Source organism: Uloborus diversus, chromosome 2 (genome assembly GCF_026930045.1).
Source record: "Uloborus diversus isolate 005 chromosome 2, Udiv.v.3.1, whole genome shotgun sequence".
Taxonomy (NCBI): Eukaryota; Metazoa; Arthropoda; class Arachnida; order Araneae; family Uloboridae; genus Uloborus; species Uloborus diversus.
The window spans coordinates 78,508,541-78,532,094 of record NC_072732.1 but is presented as its reverse complement, the minus strand read 5'-3'; the positions used below and the strand labels follow the sequence as shown (position 1 = coordinate 78,532,094).

The 23,554-nt window shown below is 34.6% G+C and overlaps 1 protein-coding gene across 1 annotated transcript in view; it reads left to right on the top strand.

Moving 5' to 3' along the window:
• Nucleotides 1–23,169, top strand: part of LOC129217120 (mortality factor 4-like protein 1) — a 79,805-nt gene extending 56,636 nt beyond the window's left edge. The window contains exons 12-13 of the mRNA XM_054851373.1: nt 5,794–5,878; nt 22,893–23,169. Coding sequence (XP_054707348.1) covers nt 5,794–5,878; nt 22,893–22,959 — 152 coding nt within the window. The 3' untranslated portion in view covers nt 22,960–23,169. The remainder of the gene's footprint in view (nt 1–5,793; nt 5,879–22,892) is intronic.
• Nucleotides 23,170–23,554: the final 385 nt, after the last annotated feature.

The window sequence follows — 23,554 nt, the reverse complement described above, 5'->3', positions numbered from 1 at the left end:
TCTGTCTGTGATAATTTTATACAGGAAATGTTGTCTTCAAATAATGTGATGGGCAGTTTCTGAGAAAGTCCCAGATCATCAGTGAGTTTGATCAACCATTGTAACTCTTGAGCTGCGTTTGCTGCTGATATATATTCTGCTTCTGTTGATGACATAGCAACGCAATTTTGCCTTTTGGAATTCCATGCTATGCAATTTTTTCCGATTTTGAAGACTTTTCCCTCTGTCGACTTTCTTGTTGTCAAATCATTTCCCCAATCTGCATCTGCATATGCAGTCAGAATTGGTTCATCTTTGCTAATTGTCTGCTTTATATATTTTGTTGTTTTCAGGTATCGGATGACTCGTTGTACTGCATTCCAATCTCGTTGTCTTGGTTTTTCATTTCTTCTACTTAGCAAGTTTACTGCTAGTGATATATCGGGTCTTGTTACACTTGATATGTATAGTAGGGCTCCGATTGCTTGTCTATATTCTGTATTATCTGGTAGTAAGTCATCTTCTCCTTCTAACTTTTAAGTATCCAGTTTCCATCGGTGTATAAGTTGATTTTGAATCCCTTAAGTTAAATTTATCAATTATTTCTTCTATTTTGTTCATTTGGCTTAGACAAAAGCTTCCATCTTCTTTCTTTTCAACATTTATTCCTAGATAGTAATTTGCTTCTCCTAGGTCTTTTACTTCGAAATGTTTTCTCAGCATGTTAATTGTCCAATTCATGTTTTCTTCTTTTTCTTTCTTTCCGGCAATCAGGATATCATCTACATAAAGTATTATGTACAACTGTTTGTTTTTGTGAATAAATAAGCAGGGATCGCATTTACTTTGTTCAAAAGAGTATTTCAATAATACTTCTCCAATCTTTTCGTTCCATGCTTTTGCTGCTTGCTTTAATCCATATATGGCTTTCTTTAGTTTACACACTTTATCCTTTTGTTTCGGATCTACATATCCTTCTGGTTGTTTCATGTAAATATCTTCTTTTAAGTCTCCATATAAAAATGCTGTTTTGATATCAATATGCTTTATCCTCAGACCTTTGTATGCTGCTAATGAGAAAAATGCTCTGATTGTTGTATATTTTACAACTGGCGCAAATGTCAGTTCAAAATCTTCACCAAATTTTTGGCTATATCCTAATGCAACTAACCTAGATTTCCATCATTCTATTTCGCCCTTGTTTAATTTTGTTTTGAAAGTCCATTTACATCCAATTGCTCTCTTCCCAACTGGCAAATTGACCAACGCCCATGTGTTGTTTTCATACAAAGATTTCATTTCTTCTTTTGTGGCTTGGATCCATTTTTCTCTTTGCTTTTCTGGCAAGTCTTGAACTTCTTTCCAACTCTTTGGTGTATAATTGATATCAGTATTGGAGTAATAGCATAATCTTTCGGCTGGTATGCCTTTTGTGCTTCTTTCGGATCTTCGTAGAGACGTCATTGAAGAGTCTTCTTCAATAGTTTCATCTTCCACATCAGTTTCTGTATTTTCTTCCTCCAGATCATTTTCTGTACTCTCTTCTTCTTTCCTTGCAGAAATAACTGGTGTTTCTACCTCATCTCGATTATCTTCAACAAATCTGACAGTTCTTGATATTATTACCTTCTGGTCAGAAGTTAATATTCTGTATCCTTTGCTTCGATTATCATATCCAATGAAAATTCCTTCTACAGATGTTTTATCTAATTTTCTTCTTTTAGATTTGTTGACATAAGCATAGGCTTTTGATCCAAATGTTCTTACGTTTGATAGATCGGGTTTTCTTCCGGTCCATAGCTCGTACGGTGTCTTTTTGTTAGCTTTGGTTGGCAACCTGTTTTGTAGGTAGTTGGCTGTTAAGACTGCTTCACCCCAAAAACGATTTGGTAATTTGGCTTCTGAAAGAAGACATCTTGTCATTTCTGTCAAAGATCTGTTCTTCTTTTCACTTACCCCATTTGACTGATGACAGTACGGTACCGTTAATTGGTGTTCTATTCCCTCTTCTTTAAGAAATTCTTCACATTCTTTTCCTGTGTACTCCGTTGTCAGTTCTTAAAATCTCCATTGTTTTCCCAAATTTATTCTTTCTAACTGCAATGTATTCCTTCAGTTTAGATAAGACTTCACTCTTTCTTGTAAGAAGGTAAATCATTGTAAAGCGGGAGAAATCGTCAATAAAAGTGAGGAAATAAAGTTTTCCACCAACGCTTGCATCTTGAAGTGGTCCACATAAATCAGAGTGGACGAGGGCCATTAACTCTTTTTCTCTTTGTTTAGATTCTTTAGGATATGGGAACTCACTAAGTTTATTTTCTATGCAAGTACGGCAGTCCTTGATCTGTTCACAACTATCAATTTGAATTCCATCGGCCAAATTTTCTTTCACCAACTGTTTTATTGCTTGGGTGTTTCTATGTCCTAACCTTTTATGCCACAGAGTTATGCAATTATTATTCTGATAGTTTGATACGTAGTTTACTTTAATATCTTGGTTAAAAATCACTTCGTACACACTATTATTTAAAGAAATTGTTTCTAAGTAAATAATGCCATTTTTTCTTACATAAACATTTTTTTCTTTCGAAATCCACTAGAAATCCTTTATCAGTCATACATTTAACTGATAATAAATTTCTTTCAAGTTCAGGGATAAAATATACATTCTTCAAGGTTATGTCAAATACTCCGCTTTCTGTTTTCCTTGTAATTTTAACTTCGCCTATTCCTTGCGAGTATAGGATTCTCCCATCAGTGATTATAACTTTAACAGGATCATCATTAATCACGAGTGATGAAAACAGTTCCTTTTCTTTAATTAGATGCGACGTGCATCCCAAATCAATGTAAAATGGGTATTTAGCAGTGTTTAGCATTGAAGATAGACAAATCTCGGTATTAATGGATTACTCATCTCAGTTGAATGCAATTGATCTTTATTTTTTACTTTCATGCAAACTGAAGATCTTTCGTTATTGCGTTTTACTTTCGATTTGTCTTGTGAAAATTTATTTTTGCCATTGAGGTTATTTTTATTTTTAAGATGGTAACATGTATCTCTTGTATGATTATTTTTCTTGCAATAAGTGCAGAATTTTCCGACATTATTCGGCTTCTTATTTATCAATGACATGTTAGATTTGAATGCTTGCGTAAAACTATTATTTGACACATCTTGTTCCTTTCTTCTATTATATTCGTCGATTAATTTGTTTTTTATCAGCTCGGAAGTTAGCTCTGTTTCCGGTCTTGCTTCTAAAGCGGTTATTAAATTATCGTACGATTTTGGGACAGATACCAATAGTAAAGCGGCTATTTCATCATCTTTTATGTCTTTTCCTACTGCTTCAAGTTTATCAATTAATTCGAGAATTTCGGCAACATGTTTGTTCATGTCTCCTCCCTCGCACATCTTTGTCGCATATAACTTTCGCAACAAGAATAGCTTATTTGATAAATTGACTCTTTCATGAATAGATTTTAATTTTTGCCAAGTATTTCTTGCGGTGGTTTCATATTTAATGTGAATTACTTGAGAATCTTCAATAAAAAGATTTATTAGTGCTCGTGCCTGGCGGTCTCTTTTTAAGTACTTGTTATCTGGGGATTCCGGTGGTTCATCTTCTACTAAATCAATCAAATCTTCTTTAATCAATATCATTTCCATTCTAAGCTTCCATATGGAGTAATTGGAATTATTTAGCTTAGTGATTTAAGGGTTGTTATCTTTTAGCACAGACATTTTATAGATAATTTAACTAGATGCTAAACTATATATGAATATAACTTATTTTTATCTAAATAGTTAATGCTGCATTTATTTATAGACCCTTCAGTCTCATAATCTATTAGAATTAAATAAACATAAAATGTCTATCAACTCGTTCTTCGAGAGCCATCTAAATCAATGCAGTTAAGGAAGCATGCAGCTTACCTTATCATATATGTTCTTCATCTGTTTTGTATATCTATAGTCCAAATTGATATGTTGGAGGAATCTTCCGCTAAATGAGGCTGATATCCATAGATGAATATTCACAAACACATTAAAACCATAACTCATTCTGACCTAAGAAACACAAATTTAATATATATATTACAGCACTACATGTTTACAGTATAAGCAGTAAGAGAGAAGTGAATTGAGTTCTAACAAGGAATTAAAGTTCCTGGTTTGCTATTTGGCGACAGTGCCGTCTAGTGGAGGAAGTGGGCAACATAGACAGTTTCTAACAATAACTTTATATGGTTTTTGTTACTTTGATTGTAATTAGTGATGTAAAATACCCGGGTATTTATTTTTAGTGGTAAATACCCAGGGTAAATACCCAAAATGGGCATTTACCCGGGTATTTATTTCAAAAATTTATATTCAACTAAAATACTTTTCTGTATGCATTGCACTGTGTATATATACGGTCTATTCCAAAAGTAATGCAATTACTTTTTTTAAGGTAATTTATTGAACAGATTTGCACAAACAGTTAAAATTCTTCAAAGTAATGTCCTTGGGCTTCTTGGGCCTGCTTCATTTCATCCATCGTCTCTGGCATGAATGGTAAGTGCCCTGAAAGACGTTTTTGGGGACCTGCTCTAAGGTCTTCATCACGGCTGATTGGATTTCTTCTAGGGATGAAAAATGGTTTTATCTCAGGCCTGCCTTAATTCGAAGGAGCAAAAAGAAGTCTGCCGGGGGGGGGGGGATGTCAGGACTATAAGGAGCCTGGGACAACGTTTTCACCTGGTGTTTTCAGCTAGGAATCAGCAGATTCGCAGCACGTTATGGCAAGGTGCTTTGGCACGAACTTGCCTCACACTTTTCTCATCGCTAAATCTTGAGCAATGTGGAACACAGCAGTAGACGATGTGTTCAGCTCATTTGCAACCATCTTGTTAGTCGATCGAGGGTCAAAGTCCAATAATTGAGGAACACGAGCCGCATTATTGTCGGTTTTGCTGGTTAACGGCCGCCCAGAGCGTTCTTCATCTTGAAACTTTTCCTGTCCCTCTTTAGAGGTCTTTAACCACCTCAAAACTTGTGAATGCGACAGAGAAGAGCCCCGTAAGCTTCACGAATCATTTTGTTAGTCTCCTCAAGAAATTTTGCTAGTTAAGCAACAAAACTTAATCGCGTACCATTTCTCCCGTGACACAATATAGATGCTCAGAGGTTAACATTTAACTTACGCCCGGCCACTTCCACAGCTTGGATAACCCTGAGACTGATTTTCCGGAAAACCTTAGGGGCTCCCTCACCTAAACCAAGTAGTACGATTATACTCCGACCAATAAAAGCGGCCTGGAAAAAACCATTGCATTACTTTTGGAATACACCTTGTATAACAAACCATATACAAAACAATAAATTTTTGTCCAAAAATTGTATTTTGATCACATATTTAAAGAATTATTGTATAAAACAACTTAGCAATCTAATATGATATTCACATTAAATGTGTTGGATACGCCTAATCAATGTTGATAGCCAAATTTCAGGTATAAAAAGCCATTCTACAAAAAGTAAAAAGCTTAACTGGTTACAAAAAAAAGCAAACATCATCTCCAATTATGACTTTGAAAAGAAAGATTCTTTGGTTCACGATATGTTTCTTTCATAATTTCATCAAGTCTTTCAATAAAAAATATTATAAACTGTGTAATTCATATGTATGTATCAGTTTTACCAGTTATGTCATATTTAGATTTTAAAAAAATTCCCATTCACTTTTTGCATTTTTTTGTAAAATACCCAGTTTTTTGGGTATTTACCCGATCCACATCACTAATTGTAATTCAACTTTTTTCTTGCAGCAAGAATTGGCGGGGCTCTAGCATACACTCCACTAGATGAAGATGGTGCTAATTTGCTTTCTAGTCACTTGTATGATTTTCTAAAGTATGTTGCTACTGCCTAATTTCTCATTCCTTTTCTCTACCTTTTAAGATTTAGCTGTAACATAATTTTTCACTGTGTTCACTAGGGTGGGTCATCATCCTATGGTAAAAAAAAAGTTTCCGATTTCCATCAGGGCATGGCAAGAAAAAGGTGCCAAATGATGTTTAAGGTTATATATAAAATTTAATTCGATTAGGAGTTCATTTTCTGCCTCCGGATTGAGTTTGAAAAACCGGTATTTAAGGGAAAAAATCTTCTTTCATTAAAAAATGGAAAAGAAAATTGCAAATATATATATAACTACTTAAGGTGGTCCAAGTATTAATCATTTATTTATGAACACGTTTATGATAATCATTAATTTTAAAAATTAAATTTATTCATCTTAAAATTAACTTGAGTCCTTACTATCTAGTTTTGGCATAAGTTTCCAGGACTCCAGTTGGTTCTTAAAAAAGCTTCTCTTTTTATACAATTTAGTTGAAGCTTATGTAATTTTAACTGACCTTCCACAGGGGTACACATCCCTAAAGGGTAATGATGCAACCCCCCCCCCCCCAATGCTGGGGAATATCCTCCAGAACAAGAGTCCCCCCTCCCCATAAAAAAATAAGGTCAAAAATCTAAAATCAACTCTCTTAAAAACTTTAATGCTGCAGTCTGCGCCATGAACCTCCCTGGTGGCCCACCTCTGCCTTTCAATAGCCTTTGTGTATGGCATGGCCGACATAGTAAACAGTTCTTTTTCGCCTGAAACAAACAGTTGAATATCTTCTTCAGAGATTGATTTCAGTATTGGTGGATCAGACACATTTTTCCAGTCATTGAGATCAATGTAAGATTCTGCATCAAATTAAACAACAAGAAGGTGAAATATTTGTCTTTTGGGAGTCTATTTTGCTGAGCACTACGAGCTTCTAAAATCCAACGGACTGCCAATTCACGGATCTGCTGTTCCAAATATGTCAGCATTGCAATAAATTGATTTTTAGTGTTAAGAGATTCCTCGTTATAATAATTTTATTGTATTTTACTAGTGAAATGCATAATTGAAATTGTTTTTATTTAGTTTTTGTTTTCTGAGAGCTGGCAACAAAATATCTTTGGAATGTGCGTGCGATAAGAGTTTTGATTTTTAGAGTTGAAAAATGTTAGTTTGGATGGCGTATTTTGAGTATTGAGAAGCGAGAAACACTTGAGAGATTTTATAAAATGAAATAGTGAGTTATTGAGTTTCATTTTGAGTTATTGAGTTTTATTTTCGAGTTTTGAGCATTAGTTAGGCAAAGTTGCCATGAAATTATGTATTGTGTAAATATTTTCTTGTTATGTGCTGTGTCCTGTGAATAAATGTATTTGTGCGATATGTGTTACGAGTGTACTGATTCGAAGTCCGATTAGAGTTTTTCGGACATCTGGCATCCGTGGACAGGACTCTTTCGTCTGTTTGAATAAAATAAATTTAATTATCGTGCTGAGAAAAAAAAATGGATGAATTTAAGAAAAACAGGACACAGTACAGGAGATTATTTACGAAAGCTTGCAATGAATTTGATGCAGAAGAAGCTTGGTTAAGTGATGAAGATAAATTACTTAAACTTAAAGTAATTGAAGAAAAAGCACTTTTAATGATTGAGACTGAATACAAGGTTAGAAATCATCTTTGCGATGAAAATATTTCAGAAACAGAATGTGATGCTGAGTTCGATCAATCTGAGATTTATATTGATCGTTGGCGCGTTTTAGGACAAAAACTCAAAAAACTTTCATCATGTGAAAAAGAAGATTCTGTTTCGGTTTCAAGTGCAAATACATCGCAGAAAAATACTCTGTTACGGTATCCTAAGATACGGCTCCCGTCATTCAATGGAGATATAAGAAACTGGCTCGGATTTTGGGGACAGTTTCAAAAGATCGATAAAGACCCCAACTTGGACCTACATGACAAGTTTTCTTATTTGTCACAAAGTATGGTTAAAGGTAGCATTGCTGAGGATTTAATTAAAAGTTTCCCACCTGGAGGAGATAGCTATGAAAAAGCATTAAATCAGCTAAAGAGTAGATTTGGAAAAGAAGAGTTGCTGATCCAGATCTATGTAAGAGATCTATTAGCATTAGTTCTTCAGAGAGAAAGTGCTCAAACCAAATCTCTTCGAGTATTATACGACTTATTAGAGACTAAATTGAGGGCATTAGAGTCTCTAGGAGTAACTAGAGACAAATATGCTTGTATGTTATTTCCTCTAATTGAATCATCACTTCCACAAGAAACTTTGAGAGCATGGGAACGATGCCGAGCAACAAACCGGAGAACGCGAGAGGTTGCCACAGAAAATGAATCGAGTTCACAGTTTGAAAAGACGAACGACTTGAGATCAATTTTGGATTTCCTACAAGATGAGGTAGAGGCTGAAGACAGAATAATTTTGGCTTCTCAGTCGTTCGATTGTCCTAAAGTGAAATCTACTTCTCGAGAGAACAGTAAATTACACATTGAAAAGAAAAATGGTAATAAATTAAAGTTTGGGAATAGAGATCAAGTAGCAACAGCAGCTGACCTTTTTACTGCATCGCGGGAACAGAAACTGTGTATTTTTTGCGGCAATCACCATGATTCGAATGATTGCATAAAAGCAGGGAAAATACCGCTTAAAGAGAGAGAATTACTAGTTGGAAAATCTCACTGCTGTTTTCTATGTCTCAAAACAGGACATCAAGTTCGTCAATGCAATGTGAAAGCTGGATGTGCTAATTGTGGAAGAAGGCATCATATTTTGCTGTGCAGAAGTGGCCAACCGCATTTACCTTCGTCTTCTGAAAGAGTTGTTGCATTAGAAGAAACTCCAAAGCAAGATTCAGCTCTCGCAAACATTTCAATGTCACCAAAAGTGATGTTGCAAACCCTAATAGTAATCATAAGAGGAAACGGAAAGAGCCGTAAAGCGAGAGCAATTTTTGATTCTGCATCCCAGAGGTCATACATTCTAAAGGATACGGCAAAGGAGATGAAGTACGAAGTCCTGGGTTCAGAGTGTCTCAAACATGCACTTTTCGGAGGAAAAAATTCTGGTGTGTGTAAACATGAAGTTTTTAAATTGTATTTAACTAGTGCTAACGGTAATTATAACTGCAATTTTGACGTTTTGAGTCAACCAGTCATATGTGAAACAAAGCCACCTACAAATGAACTCTGTATAAAAGAACTCTGTGACTTAAATATTCATATTGAGGATGATAGTAGAGCCCCTATTGAAATTTTGATAGGAGCAGACGTTGCGGGAAAACTGATGACAGGTGGTTATAGATTACTTCCTAGTGGCCTTGCCGCAATTGAAACTAAACTAGGGTGGACACTAATGGGGAAGAACTCTAGTTTAGAATCTCGAGAAAGCACTGCATTACTTGTAACGAGTATGATTTGAAATGATACTTGTATATCAAACTTGTGGTCACTGGAAACGATCAGTATACTGGATCCATCTGAGAAGAAAACGCAAGATGAATTGCATGCAGCAGCTAAAGAACATTTTTTGAGAACTGTTAGAATAGACGATGAAGGAAGGTTTATCGTTGATTTGCCTTGGTTGAGTGAACATCCCCCTCTGCCTGAAAATTTTGAATTGGCTTTGAAGAGACTGAACAACACAGTAAAGAACTTAAAAGCGAAAAATCTGTATGAGGATTATGACCTGGTTTTCAAAGAATGGGAAAAGGAGGGAATAATTGAAGAGGTTCCTTATAATGAAATTCAAGAACCATCGCATTATTTACCACATCGGCCTGTTGTCAAAGAAAATAGTACGACTCGCATTAGGCCAGTATTCGATGCTTCAGCTAAGTCGAGATCTTCACCAAGTCTAAATGACTGCCTTGAAAAGGGTATGAACCTTATTGAATTCATTCCATCAATATTAACACGCTTTCGTATGTATAAAATAGGGGTTACTGCTGATATATGTAAAGCGTTTCTGCAAATCCGTGTATCTGAAAGGGACAAAAATTATCTGAGATTCCTCTGGTACAACGATAAGTCTGAGCTAAAGTATTTCAGGCACTGTCGTGTAATATTCGGTGCTTCGTGTAGCCCTTTTTTACTCGGATCTGTGGTTCAGTATCATTTAGAATCAGCACTAGAAGAGGCACGAGTTGAGTCCTCGAAATATCCCGTTGAAACTGTAGAAGAACTTGCTAACAGTTTTTATGTGGACAATTGTCTTGTTAGCGTAAAGGATGAAGCTCAGTTGCATAAATTTATGCAAGCTGCTACAGAAATATTAATGGAGAGAAAATTTGAATTACGAGGGTGGGAGTACTCGGATTCCCGCTGTCAAGTTTCAGAACCCACGAATGTGCTAGGAATGATGTGGGACCGTGGAAATGATACCCTCAGTTTAAAGTTATCACATGATACTGATACCTCTTCGATGAAAATTTCTAAGAGGTCAATTTTATCTGCTGCACATAAAACGTTTGATCCTTTAGGCATAGTCTGTCCGATTACTTTACTGCCAAAACTTTTGCTGCAGAGGTTATGGGAATGCAAATTAACATGGGATCAAGAAGTAGATACAAATACTGAAGAAGAATTCTTGAAATAGTTTGGAGACTTTGAAAGAATTGAAGATAACTAGATGGTTGCAATGCGAATACGTAATTGATAGTTTACATTTTTTCTGCGACGCTAGTAAGTCTGCCTATTCAGCTGTTGTTTTTATAAAAATTTGTTTGAATGATTCAGTAGCTGTTCATCTGCTAAGAGCCAAATCTCGGATTGCACCTTGTGGAAAGAAAGAGATGACTATAGCAAGATTAGAGCTTCTTGGAGCCACAATTTTAGCTCGTCTTTCTGTAGAAGTTCTGAAAGAATTCAAAAAAGAGAAAATTGTGTTTTGGACTGATTCTACTACCGTTCTTTCATGGTTGAGAAGAGAAGGGCCGTGGGGAGTGGTTGTACAAAACCGAGTGCAGGAAATTAGATCCTTGACTCCTTTGAATGCATGGCGGTTCGTCCCAGGATCACTAAATCCAGCAGATCTTCCGAGTAGAGGTTGTTCTGCTCGTCAACTTCTTTCGTCAAAATGGTGGGAAGGTCCGCAATGGTTGTATTTCCCATCGGAAGAATGGCCAAAAGACGAATTTTGTGTTGATGAAGAAGAAATTCAAAGTGAAAGAAAGAGAGGCGTGGTATCATCTATGGTCAACGTGCAATGCACAGATAACATTGTAAGTGACCGATTTTCAAGTTATACGAAGACAATCAGAACAATTGGATGGATTTATAGATTTTATCACAATATTTCCAGTCAGAATAAGATAATAGGAGAGTTGACAACTGATGAGTACAACAGAGCTGAAATTGCACTTATGAGGCAAATACAGTCAGAGCAATTTCATGAAGATAATCGTTTGCAGAAGCTGCAAACATTCAAAGATAAGAATGGATTACTACGATTACAAACAAAATTGTTTGATTGTGAGGAAACAGAAGAGTTTAAGAGTCCTATTCTGTTACCTTCAAAACATAAAGCGGTATTGAAAATGGTGACTGAAGAACATAAAAAATCTTTCCACGCAGGACTGTCTACTTTATTAGTGAGATTAAGAGAAAAATATTGGATATTAGGCGTCAGGAAGTTAGCTAAGCAAGTGATTTCTAACTGTGTTATATGTAAACGCCATACAGCTAAACCTCCGGAAGTGCCATTCGCCCCATTACCAAGAGACAGAGTCACCCATGCAGGTGTTTTTGAAGTTTCCGGGGCTGATTATGCCGGGCCTTTGTATTTGCGATCAGGAGAAAAGGCCTGGATCATTTTATTTACATGTGCGGTTTACCGAGCTGTACATTTTGAGCTAGTTAAGTCAATGTCAACAGAGTCATTCATCTTAGCATTAAGACGATTCGTAGCTCGAAGAGGAAGAATTGCTGTTCTCTACACCGACAACGGCATGAGTTTTGTTGGAACGAACAATGTGCTAAAGACGCTCGACTGGAATAAAATAAGCTCTTATTCCACCACAAGACAGATTTCTTGGAAGTTCATTCCACCAACCGCTGCCTGGTGGGGTGGTTGGTGGGAGCGCATGGTTGGGATGCTGAAAGGCCTTTTAAGAAGAATGCTAGGTAAATCTTCTGTTAACTACGAGGAGCTTTCAACAATATTATGCGACTGTGAAGCAATCATCAACTCGAGACTGTTGACATACATATCAAGTTCACCAGATCAACTGATGCCCTTAACTCCGGCTATGTTTCTGGTAAGTGACAACTGCACCAAGATTGAAAATGCTGATCTAGATGTGGTAGACAGAACCTTGTTGACAAGAAGGTCCAAATATCTACAGAAATTAAGAGAAGACTTAAGACAAAGATTTAGAAATGAATATTTTGCACTTCTAATTAACCAAGGCTATAGGAAAGTTAACTCATTAGAAGTTGGTGATATCGTTTTAATAGGGAGTGACGGATCCAAGCGTAATGACTGGCCTCTTGGAGTAGTAATAAAAATCTATCCTGGAGCAGATGGCCATTCCAGAGTAGCCAGAGTGAAGACACAACAAGGAGAGAGACTGCGGCCATTTCAAAGGCTATATCCCTTAGAACTATCTGCGACTGAAGTTAGTTCTTTGAAATTACCTTCGCTGGTCAAAGAGACCTCTGCAGAAACAACCTTTTTCTCAGGAACGAGAAAAGAGCCTGGGATACCTTCAGACGTGTTTGTGGGAGAAGAAACATCTAAGAACACTCGGCCCCTTTTGAAAGAAACCAGATATGGGAGAAAGATTAGAGTACCTGAACGTTTAAAGATGTAAAACTCTGTTTCATTTGAACTGTTATAATTCCTTTGATCTAATTGATATTTCTTAGGTTTTGTGTTGCAATACAAATTAGTAAATTTCATATTGCAAGGTGGGAGAATGTTAAGAGATTCCTCGTTATAATAATTTTATTGTATTTTACTAGTGAAATGCGTAATTGAAATTGTTTTTATTTAGTTTTTGTTTTCTGAGAGCTGGCAACAAAATATCTTTGGAATGTGCGTGTGATAAGAGTTTTGATTTTTAGAGTTGAAAAATGTTAGTTTGGATGGCGTATTTTGAGTATTGAGAAGCGAGAAACACTTGAGAGATTTTATAAAATGAAATAGTGAGTTATTGAGTTTTATTTTCGAGTTTTGAGCATTAGTTAGGCAAAGTTGCCATGAAATTATGTATTGTGTAAATATTTTCTTGTTATGTGCTGTGTCCTGTGAATAAATGTATTTGTGCGATATGTGTTACGAGTGTACTGATTCGAAGTCCGATTAGAGTTTTTCGGACATTTAGGACATGCGAAAACACTTTCTTTGGATTATGGGATCTATTTTGCACTTCAACTCAGTGGATAAATATCTAGTTGCAGTGATTTTGAACAACTGCAGAATTAATTTGCACATAAAGGGTAACTTTTGATAGCAAACTAGATTAGAGCCTGAACTTTGGCGACTTATATTGCAAGAATTTTTAAATATTCAGAAGGAGTATCCACTGATACACACAATCGTTGGATTCGATTAGCGCGAGTTAGCCAAAGAACATGAGACATTTTGCTGGACTTTGGCTCTTGCCAGGGCAGATTTTTGTGCTATTCTGCACTTCCGACGAAGCATGTTTTTCTCAATAATTTCTGAAGTGGTGGAGTAAAGTACAGCTGAAGCAATAGCTACTCCAGCCAGGAACGTGCACAGAAATTTCGGGGCCCATCACAAATGACATTTACGGCCCCCCCTCCATGTTGTTTACCCCTGTATTTCACCCCTTATACTGAAAATAAGGCTCGGGCTTGGGCCAACAGGTGTCCCCCCCCCCCGTGCACACCCCTGACTCCAACCCTGTCTGATACTTCGTATCTATCACATGCCAGTGAAAGCAAATTAAAATCTATTGTATTGCTTGTGGTAGTAAATTTATCAATATAAGCATTTGTAGTTTAAAACTTCTAAAGTTCCCTTGAATTCCTCCTCACTGATCGTATCCGATAGAAGAGATGTGATGAAGTAATGATACTAAAACTGTCTTCCCTTTCTTCTTGAGGCTGAGAGAGAGAGAGAGAAGCTGCGTTGAAAACCTGTGGTAAGGAAGGAGAAGGGGTAGTGAGTCACTGCTCCCCAGGACTCAGTTTAGAATGAAGCTATTTGTAATTCATTTTATAATACAATGTTATCATGCAAAGTATCTTGATACTACAGTTTTCTTCTTTTAATAAAGTTTTAATGCTTGATTTTTAAAATACAGAATAACTGGAAATTTTGTCCCTAATCCAGCAAGGCCCAGTGTCATGCTCTTTTTTCAGTAACCCCCCCCCCCCTTTGAGCTTCCACCATTGAATAGTCTAGTCTCTAAACAATTCTTCTTTCCTTATGCTATAAATTTTACTCATAATTGAAACTTTTTTTTTTTTTTTGCTTCCAGTATCCAACTCAAATAATATAGAGCTAACAGTACAGGAATATAGAAATAACAATACAGGAAAATATTTATCATCAAATCATGTGTTAATTTCATTAGAAACTGTATCTATTCTTTTTTACAAAATGTTAAATCAATGTTTGATTTTACATCATCAGGTGCATTTTGGGCTCCTCTTCTAAATTAGTTTGAATTTTCTTTGGGCCTTTTAAAAATTGTCTTGGAGTAAGAATTTTTTTGAAAAGATTGATGTGCTTGGTTGAAATATACATCTAAGCAAAATTTATTAATCGTTTCAATTGTAGCTTGAACTAAAGTTTGAACAGTCCAAAAATTAAGGTTAGCTGGTTGAAGAAAGCATTGTTCAAAAACTCTCCTTAATACAAACAAAGCGAATAAAAATTCAAATGAAGACATGTTAAAGGATATCAGCTTTTTAACTATTGAAAGAGTTTTCCAAAATCACCGGTTTGAAATTATCGAGAAGGTTTTTTTTATTGTTTGAAAGACCATCTTGTGTTGTCTCTTGAAGACCCTCTTGTGTCACTCCAAGATTGCATAGTTAAAATGCCCCCAGAAAAGATATTTGTTGATGTGAAATATTTTTTTAAAAATAGTATATATTTTAAAGAAGTATCTATGAAAGCATACTATGCATTGAGTAGTTGAAGTGTGTTTCTAGCAGAAGAAAGTGATGAACACTAATTAATTAAACACAATTAAAATATGACCATAACAATGAATAAAATACCAAGGCATTTCTTGTGAAAATCATGCAGCTACACCATTGCACGGGCCTCTCATAACCATTGTTACAGAGCACACAAGAATGAAGTATTTAGCCTGTATGAGGCAATTACATCTTCAGTTAAAAATTACGGTGATTCTTCATCAGTTTTTTCTGTTCTGAAAAGGTCAGTAAACGCTTGATGAATTTCTAATTAATCATTCAAAAAACGGAAAACACTTGCTCATGTCTGGAAATGTGTCGATTTTCATCTAGTGTTACGGAGCACCAGCAAGATTATTTTTTCATGAACATTGATTTGCGATTTAGGTAAATTGAATTTGGTCATTTTTTATTATTCCTCTCAAAAAATTTGAGAGTGCGACCACCCTCTCTTGACCCCCCTATTTGCCACCCCTGCCAATATAATAAAAGAAGTCTCATGATGAATGGTGGAAGAATCAATGAACATTAATTTTATGACAGTCTTCATTATTGAAATACGTTAAAAGAGTTTTCATTTAAGTTTGTACTGAGGCTTTTAATTAACATGATTTTTTTTTCTTTGATACGAAAATTGTACTCCTAAATGCATTAAACCAGAAGAAATAATGTCTACATTGGAAAACATAATGATTTTCTTAAAACCTACCTGTCCTGTTTCTTTAATTGTTGTTACTGATACATTAGGCAAATCTTAATATATAAAAATCAATGTCCTGAGATAACATATATATATATATATATATATATATATATATATATATATATATCAACGCACAGCCGAAACCGCTGAAGCTTCAGACTTGAAATTTGGCAGGCATGTTCGCATGATTACAAAAGTAACCACTAAGAAAGGATTTTCGGAAATCTCAATTACTTTGGGAGAAATTAATTAAAACCCCTTAATTTCTGCGAAATTAAAAACCTGTCATTGAAATTCAAATCCCTTATTTTCGAAGGCTTTCCTCCATTCAAATCATTATTCAGTACTTCGTCTCAACTTTTGGTCGATAGCGAACTATAAATTTGATATTGTTTTTGTTTCTCACGTGATTCTTTGAGGCTTTTCTCAAGTCAAATCATAATGTTTCTGTCTTTTGCTTTTATTTTTTCAAAACTAAAAATGAAGTTTTTAAGAACATCATCACAGGCGGACTATCCTTTTGAATTTAGAAGAGTGCAGTTTCCTGTTAAAGTTTGCTTTGCAATAACCATTAATAAGTCACAAGGACAGACATTAAAAGTAGCAGATATAGATTTAAACAAGACTTTTTTTTCACACGACCAATGTTATGTAGCTTACTCCAAACCCAGTTCATCAAGCAGTTTAATAATTTTAGCACCAGAAAAAAAAACTAAGAATGTTGTATACAAAGAAGTTCTAGCTTAAACATAGGTATAACAATAAAATGTGGATGACCTGTGTTTGCAAAGATAATCACTACTTTAAAAGGATCATTAATAACAGTTAAAGATCGGTTAAGGACAAGGGCGTATATATATAAAGAGTCCAGGGTCCCCGGGATCCTCCCCAAATTAGAAAAAGTTATAGGTAATAAGTAATTATTATAGCGGATTTCCGAAACTAGGTGCACCAATCACTGTTATCCCCTGCTAATTCCATTACCCGAGCAATGCTGGGTACGGGAATGCTAGCAAATTATAAGATTTGCAACTTTTTTTAAATCTTTAAACAAAATATGCATTGATCTTTTGATTTTTAAAGTTCTTTCATCATTCTGTTCCCTTTCCAAAAGGCAAACTAACAAATTACTGCGCTTCATTTTAGATGAGAGATGGAATCGAGACTTAGTGCTGAAGGATGCCTTCTTGCTAAACCTTATTTTTCTTTTTGGACATTATTTCTTTCCTCTGCTTTTCCATGGCTCAGAGCATTCTGTTTTAATATTCTAAAAGTTACTCATGTAATGTAAAGCTGAAAAATGGCGGTTGCCACTCGCCACATAATAATTAAAGTTGCAAAAGTGGCAATTAAAAAATGTGTCATCTATCGCCACCCCCGGTCGCCACTCTTGCTTAGTCACTCTACTTGCATTCCCAATCGAACCACATTCCCCTCCTCTTGTTCCGAACTATCCCAATGTATTTTTTTCCCCCATCGCTAGAGGGAGAAATTCAGCTGCAGCAGTGTACCGTTATTTGCACTTTGAACCCTGCACGCGCCACCTGCCTTGCGATGGCTGCTCAGTGTTCATGTGGTGAAAAGCGTTCTGTAAGCCTGTGTTTAATTATTGATGTTATCGATAATTTAATTTTACTGTTATTTGAAATGCACTACCGTATTTTCTTGTGCATAATCCACAGATTATCTGTTAAAAAAGGCAAAGTTCATGAGGTGCGGATTATACACTGCCGTGGATTATCTGTGATTTTTTTTTTCTGAACACCAATGCATTGAACCTCAATATTTACAGCAGGATTCACTACTATAAAGACCATATGCTGACTGAATGTTGTTTATTTTACAAAGATTTCATGTTCCTTCTCGCTGCCTGCCTGTATGTCGGTTATTTTACGCTGCTTGAATGTTCCTCTTACGCCATTCAGTAAAATAAACAAGAATTCAGTGAATTAGGAAGCCATTTGCACAAGATTAGACCGTATGTTCCTTTGTCTTGACTGTTTTTCAAGTAATTAGGGTATTATAATCATAATTTCAAGAAGAAATCATTATATTTTAGGTAATATTTTAGAATAATTTTGATTATGCCTTCAAAGTAATTACCTTTTCACGTTTTTGGTGTAGTTGCTCAAATGATATGTTAAATTCAAACTTTATTTTTTTTTACATTGTATTATTCGCGGATGTTTCCTCCGCCGCAGATTATACAAAGCTTTTTTTTTCTTCAGGCCAATTTTAGAACCTGCGTATTATATGCCGCCTGTGGATAATACGCAGGAAAATACAAATAGTTTTGCACAAATGGGTGGGAGGAGAAAAAGGGAATGAGCTAATGAAAATTTTAAATCATCAATCTTATTCAACAAATACCAGTTAATGATAGTCTAGTGGTCTAGTGTGATGCTACAAGTATGAACAATTTCATTTTATTGTATTTTATTCTCGATTTCATAGATTCATTGTTATCAAGTTTATGAAGTGTGAATGTTTAACACAGATTCTTTTTTCTTAAGATTTGAAAAAACAGAAACATGTCGTGCAAGATTTTTAATGTCTTTTACCAGTCATATTTAAAAACTAAAAGCATTTTGCATATATCTTCTAAGATATGCTCATGAATAGTTGGCAGGTTACAGAAAACAATGTTTAATCGCTCATTCTCAAAAAAAGTAAAACAACTCAAAACACTTATTTTGCAGTTTTTAATTAAAAATATATAATGGTTTTAGATGTTGTTTACAACAGGAAAAACATAATAAAGGTTCCTATGGTTTACAAAATGATTTACTAATGCTCTAAAACCGAACTTTTTCCTTGTTTTGCACTGTACTAAAAGTTTTTTTTTTTTTTTTTTTTTTTTTGTCTCTCCTGTAAAAGTTTATGTATTTTGGTTCTGTCACCTTTCTTGTGTGTGAGCGATATTTTGATGATACTTTTTTTCATTATGAATAAAAATCTGAAACATAGTTGCAGTTTTAAAAAGTGGCTACGAACTTTAAAAAGTGGCCACTAATAAAACCGAGTCTACCGGTTACTGGCTACTAACCGAATTTCCCAGTTTTCAGCTTTAATGTAATGACATGCACTTCAAAGATCTTATGAATTTATATCAGCGAGTTGTTTTTCGTTGGCACAAAACCTTCCTGACTCCTAATGACGCAAAATGAATCGTACTAAATTGAATGAATTTTTATATTTACCTCAAGGACTGCTTGACAAATTATATAATTGTTTATATGTTATAGTGGATGCATACTGAATAATTGGATGCTATTATTCAATATGTATCCAGTTGCTTCCTTCTTAAAAGGTCCAGGCATTATTCTTGCATATCTGCCCTCATTTCCCCAATCGCAGTGCCCTCAGTGGAAATTCCACCATAGTATAGTCTCGAAAGTGTGAAAATGCAGATAATGTTTGATCAACTTTCTCTTCTACTCTTCATCGTGGGAAGCTTTTACGGAATCTCTCTCAGGGAGTTTCCAAAAGTCAAGGATTGAACATAAGTGCATTGCGCTAGACCAAGGGTTCCCAACCTGTGGGTCGGAAAATTACCCCTGTATTTAAAAATATATTATTGCATAGTTGAAAAATAAAAATACATAGAGGGAAAATAGCATCATTTTAGAATAGCATCAATACTTGAGCCCATGGCAAATCCAGGAGAAGGGCTATAGGGCTACAGTAACCTCTCCCCCTCTCGTGCCAGAGTACCTGATCTCAGAGCATCCTCTAAGATTACCATAAGTTTTGGTTTAGGGACTACAATCTCTACAAATTTGCACAACAGAGTCCTGAATACCCTCCTCTAACATTATCCAAAATCGTCTAAAATTTGGTTTTGGGTCATTCCATGTCAAGTGATCCAAAATTTGGGAAATTTTTTCCCTCATCCTTTTGTATTTCTTTGAAATTTGGCTCATCGATTGTACCCTTTGAGGTAATCAAAAGTCCAAATTTTTAGATTTTTATCTCTATTATTTTTTTTATTTATGACACTTTGATTTTTCGAAAAACCCTCTTTTTTTCATGAATGCTTGAACATAAAATAGACGATAACTCAGCACTAAATATAGATAGAAAGATTTGGTAAAAAACATTTTAAAGTACATTAGTTGCGGTTTAACCGGATATGCAACATGACTAATTTCAAAAAAATTTTAATTTTCAAAAAATGAAATTTAAATTTTAAATTTAAATTTCTCAGAAAAGGTATAATGAATTTTTAAAAAAAAATTCTCAAAAATTTGTATGTATTTTATCTTCATTTGTGCAAAGTTTCAAGTTGGGATCTCAATGAGATCATATTTTTATGAATTTTTAAATAAAATTTGACTTATGAAATAATGACATTTTTCAGATTCTAGCTAGTTAAATATGGGCTTCTTTTACTGGGGATGGTCTAGTAAGTAGTAAGTGATCATGACTATGCTTGAAATGAGCTGTCATGAATTTATAGATTGGTAAGCCCCCTCTCCCACCACCACTTTTAATATTTTTTTTTCAAAACTTTTCAAAATGTAAAAAAAATAATAATTAATAAATAAAAAACCAAAGTGAATAATAAACTTATTAAAATTTAGAAAATGTTCTTCTTTAAAGCAAGAAAACGCCCTTCTCCCCCCTCGCAGCACCACTTTTTTTTTCTTTTTTTCAAAACTATTTTCAAAATGTAAAATAAATAAATAAAATAAAACAAAATGAATAGAAAACATATTAAAAGCTGGTAAATGTTCTTCTTTAAAGCAAGACGAAGTACATTACCCCCACCCGTCACCTACACATACGATTAACACTATACTAGTATCACGCCTCACCTGATGCTTTTTTTTTCAGACCAAGTGTTTCTTTTTCAATCCGAACTTCTCAAAGTGTACTTGATTAATTCACTATCTAATAAGGAAAGATATGATTCATTTCAAACAAAAACCCCTGCCCCTGTACCAACTTTTAATTTTGGAGGGAGGAAAGAAATAGTTTGCCCCAAGATCATAGCAAAATAGGAGTGTTTCCCCCCGTGTTGTTCCATTCTTTTCACACTAAACTGAAAATAACCCTAAGTACCAGATCATATGTCTGTCCGCATAAAACTGTCTTTCTACAACATTTGGAGTACAGCTGTTTTTTTCTTTTCTTTAATGCTAGTTTTCTTTTTAATTACAGTTGTAAAGGAGAGCAATGCAGCGAGATCTATTTATACATATATTAAAAGCAGTTTTAGATCAAACAAATTTTGCTAGTTTGAGCTTAACCTTCCATGTTGTTAAGCTTCATTCCAGATTGCCCCCTCCCACTCCCCCCTACCGTACCACTTTCCGAAAGGAAAAAAAAGCTGCAAATGAGTGGTTCAATTTGTCTGTTAAAGTTTTTCTGACTTTTAGTTTTTATGCCCCTCATTTATAAGCATTAGTCACTATTGATGTTTAGCAGCGTGCGTCTCAGTTTCTTATGATTATAACTCTTATGTGCCAGCTTTTTTTTAAATACAGTTTTGGAAGAAAAAAAAGATAAATATTAGTTGTGTGTCGGAGGGGGGGGGGGACTAATCTACAAATTCATGTCGGCTCATTTCAAGCATATTCATGATCAATTACTACTTACTAGACCATCCCCAGTAAGAGAAGCCCACATTTAACTAGCTAGAATCTGAAAAATGTCATTATTTCATAAGTCAAATTTTATTTAAAAATTCATAAAAATATGATCCTATTGAGATCCCAACTTGAAACTTAGCACAAATAAAGATAAAATACACACAAATTTTTGAGAATTTTTTTAAAAAAATTCATTATACCTTTTCTGAGAAATTTAAATTTCATTTTTTGAAAATTAAAATTTTTTTGAAATTAGTCATGTTGCATACCCGGTTAAACCGCAACTAATGTACTTTAAAATGCTTTTTACCAAATCTTCCTATCTATATTTAGTGCTGAGTTATCGTGTATTTTATGTTCAAGCATCCATGAAAAAAAGAGGGTTTTTCGAAAAATCAAAGTGTCATAAATAAAAAAAATAATAGAGATAAAAATCTAAAATTTTGGACTTTTGATTACCTCAAAGGGTACAATCGATGAACCAAATTTCAAAGAAATACAAAATGGTAAGGGAAAAAACTTTGGATCACTTGACATGGAATGACCCTTTTTGGAACTTCAATTTCGAATAATACATTTTTGAATAATACATACATCTGAAAAAAGCGGAGGATCTTCCTAACGCCCCCTTCCCAACTTTTTGACCTCTCGATGGCATAGTTAAAAGAAAATGACTTCATTCACTTCATTGAAAGTTGGAGAAAACCAAATCCTGCATTCGCCACTGCTAGGAGGCAAGAATTTTGAAAGTACTGAAATGTATCTTAACATTATCAAGTCATATCTTTTTTTATGTTTCTGCACACATTGTAGAACACACACACTAACACACATTAAGCTAAAATACAATATTTCAAGCACCTTGAGTTATTATGTAACATATGTGCAATGTCTGCGAATACGCACACACATGTATATATATATATATATATATATATATATATACAGGGGATATTTAGGGGGTCGCAACATGAAAAAGGTTGGGAACCACTGCACTAGACCATCAATGGTCCAGTGCCACTATGCCAAACATCCAGTTAACAAGGTCGTCAGTCGATACTGTGAGGCTTGATGTCAAATGGCCCGGAGGCCAAAAGTAGGCTTCGGATGAAGTAAAGTAAGATTGATCATTGAAAATTAATTTGCAACGACTGGTTTATTCATATTTGATTTGTTCATTGTATTTCTTTTCTTTCCTTTATATTTTTCCTTCACATTTCTGTTCTTATATTTCATCTTATCTAAGATCTCATCAGTAGTATGAAGAAGCATTACCTACTAAAAAAAGGCTGATGCATCAAAAAAAAAAAAAAAAAAGAACAAGCAAACTAGCCAGCTTTTACAGCAATAGTAGCTTTAGGTTTAACGAATACGTTCAATTTGCCATTTGTAAAAGACATTAAGGTCAATATTTGCTGCATTGAAACTAGAGATTCGAGTTTCTCCAACTGACTGAATTTCCCGAACTAGAACTTGTACCAACTTTCCTCAATGACAGTTGGGAAAACCAAGCTAAAATAGCACTTTAACTAAAAAATTGTCATTGTAATGCATTTCATTTCTCTTTTTGTGCTATAGTCATGAGTTATTTATTTTTAGGTATGTTTCCAAAAATTCAGCGAACTATTTGAGCCTTAGTGATTATGTTCCTTCCTCCTCGGAGTAATTCAAGAAGATTGGATGAAATGAACGTTTCCATTTGCTGGAAGTGTGTGTTCTATCAAAGATTTAGAACGATTCATAAATTGTGATCATGATAATTAATGTTTTATGTTGCATTATCTATGTTGTAATTATCATTTGTATGTTATGAATATTTATTTTATATTCATCTCCTTTTGTGTGAATTCATTGACATTTCTTAATAAAAATTGTTACCAACTCTTGTTACTTTTTTTTTTTGTAATATAATTAGTTCTAGAGACCCAACAGTTAAAATCAAGTTTTTAAGAGATTCTGATTCCCAATGATAATTAAAAAAAAAGGGGGGGGGATCTTGATTTTCCTGTAAAATTAGATCGTTAATACAATTTCGTAGGAGGTATCAAGAAATTTTCTCATAAATGTCCTATTTTCTTAAACAGTTTCAATTTCAATATAAGTTCAGTTTCAATAATTCAGCAGCAATAACTGCAAATTAAACCTTTTGCTGCTGCCACTTCTTATTGACAAAGAGCAGTAGTGTTCTGTATTCAGGGTTTGTATGGGTCATGGAAATTCTGGAAAGTCATGGGAAAAAAATAAATTTCAGACCTGGAAAA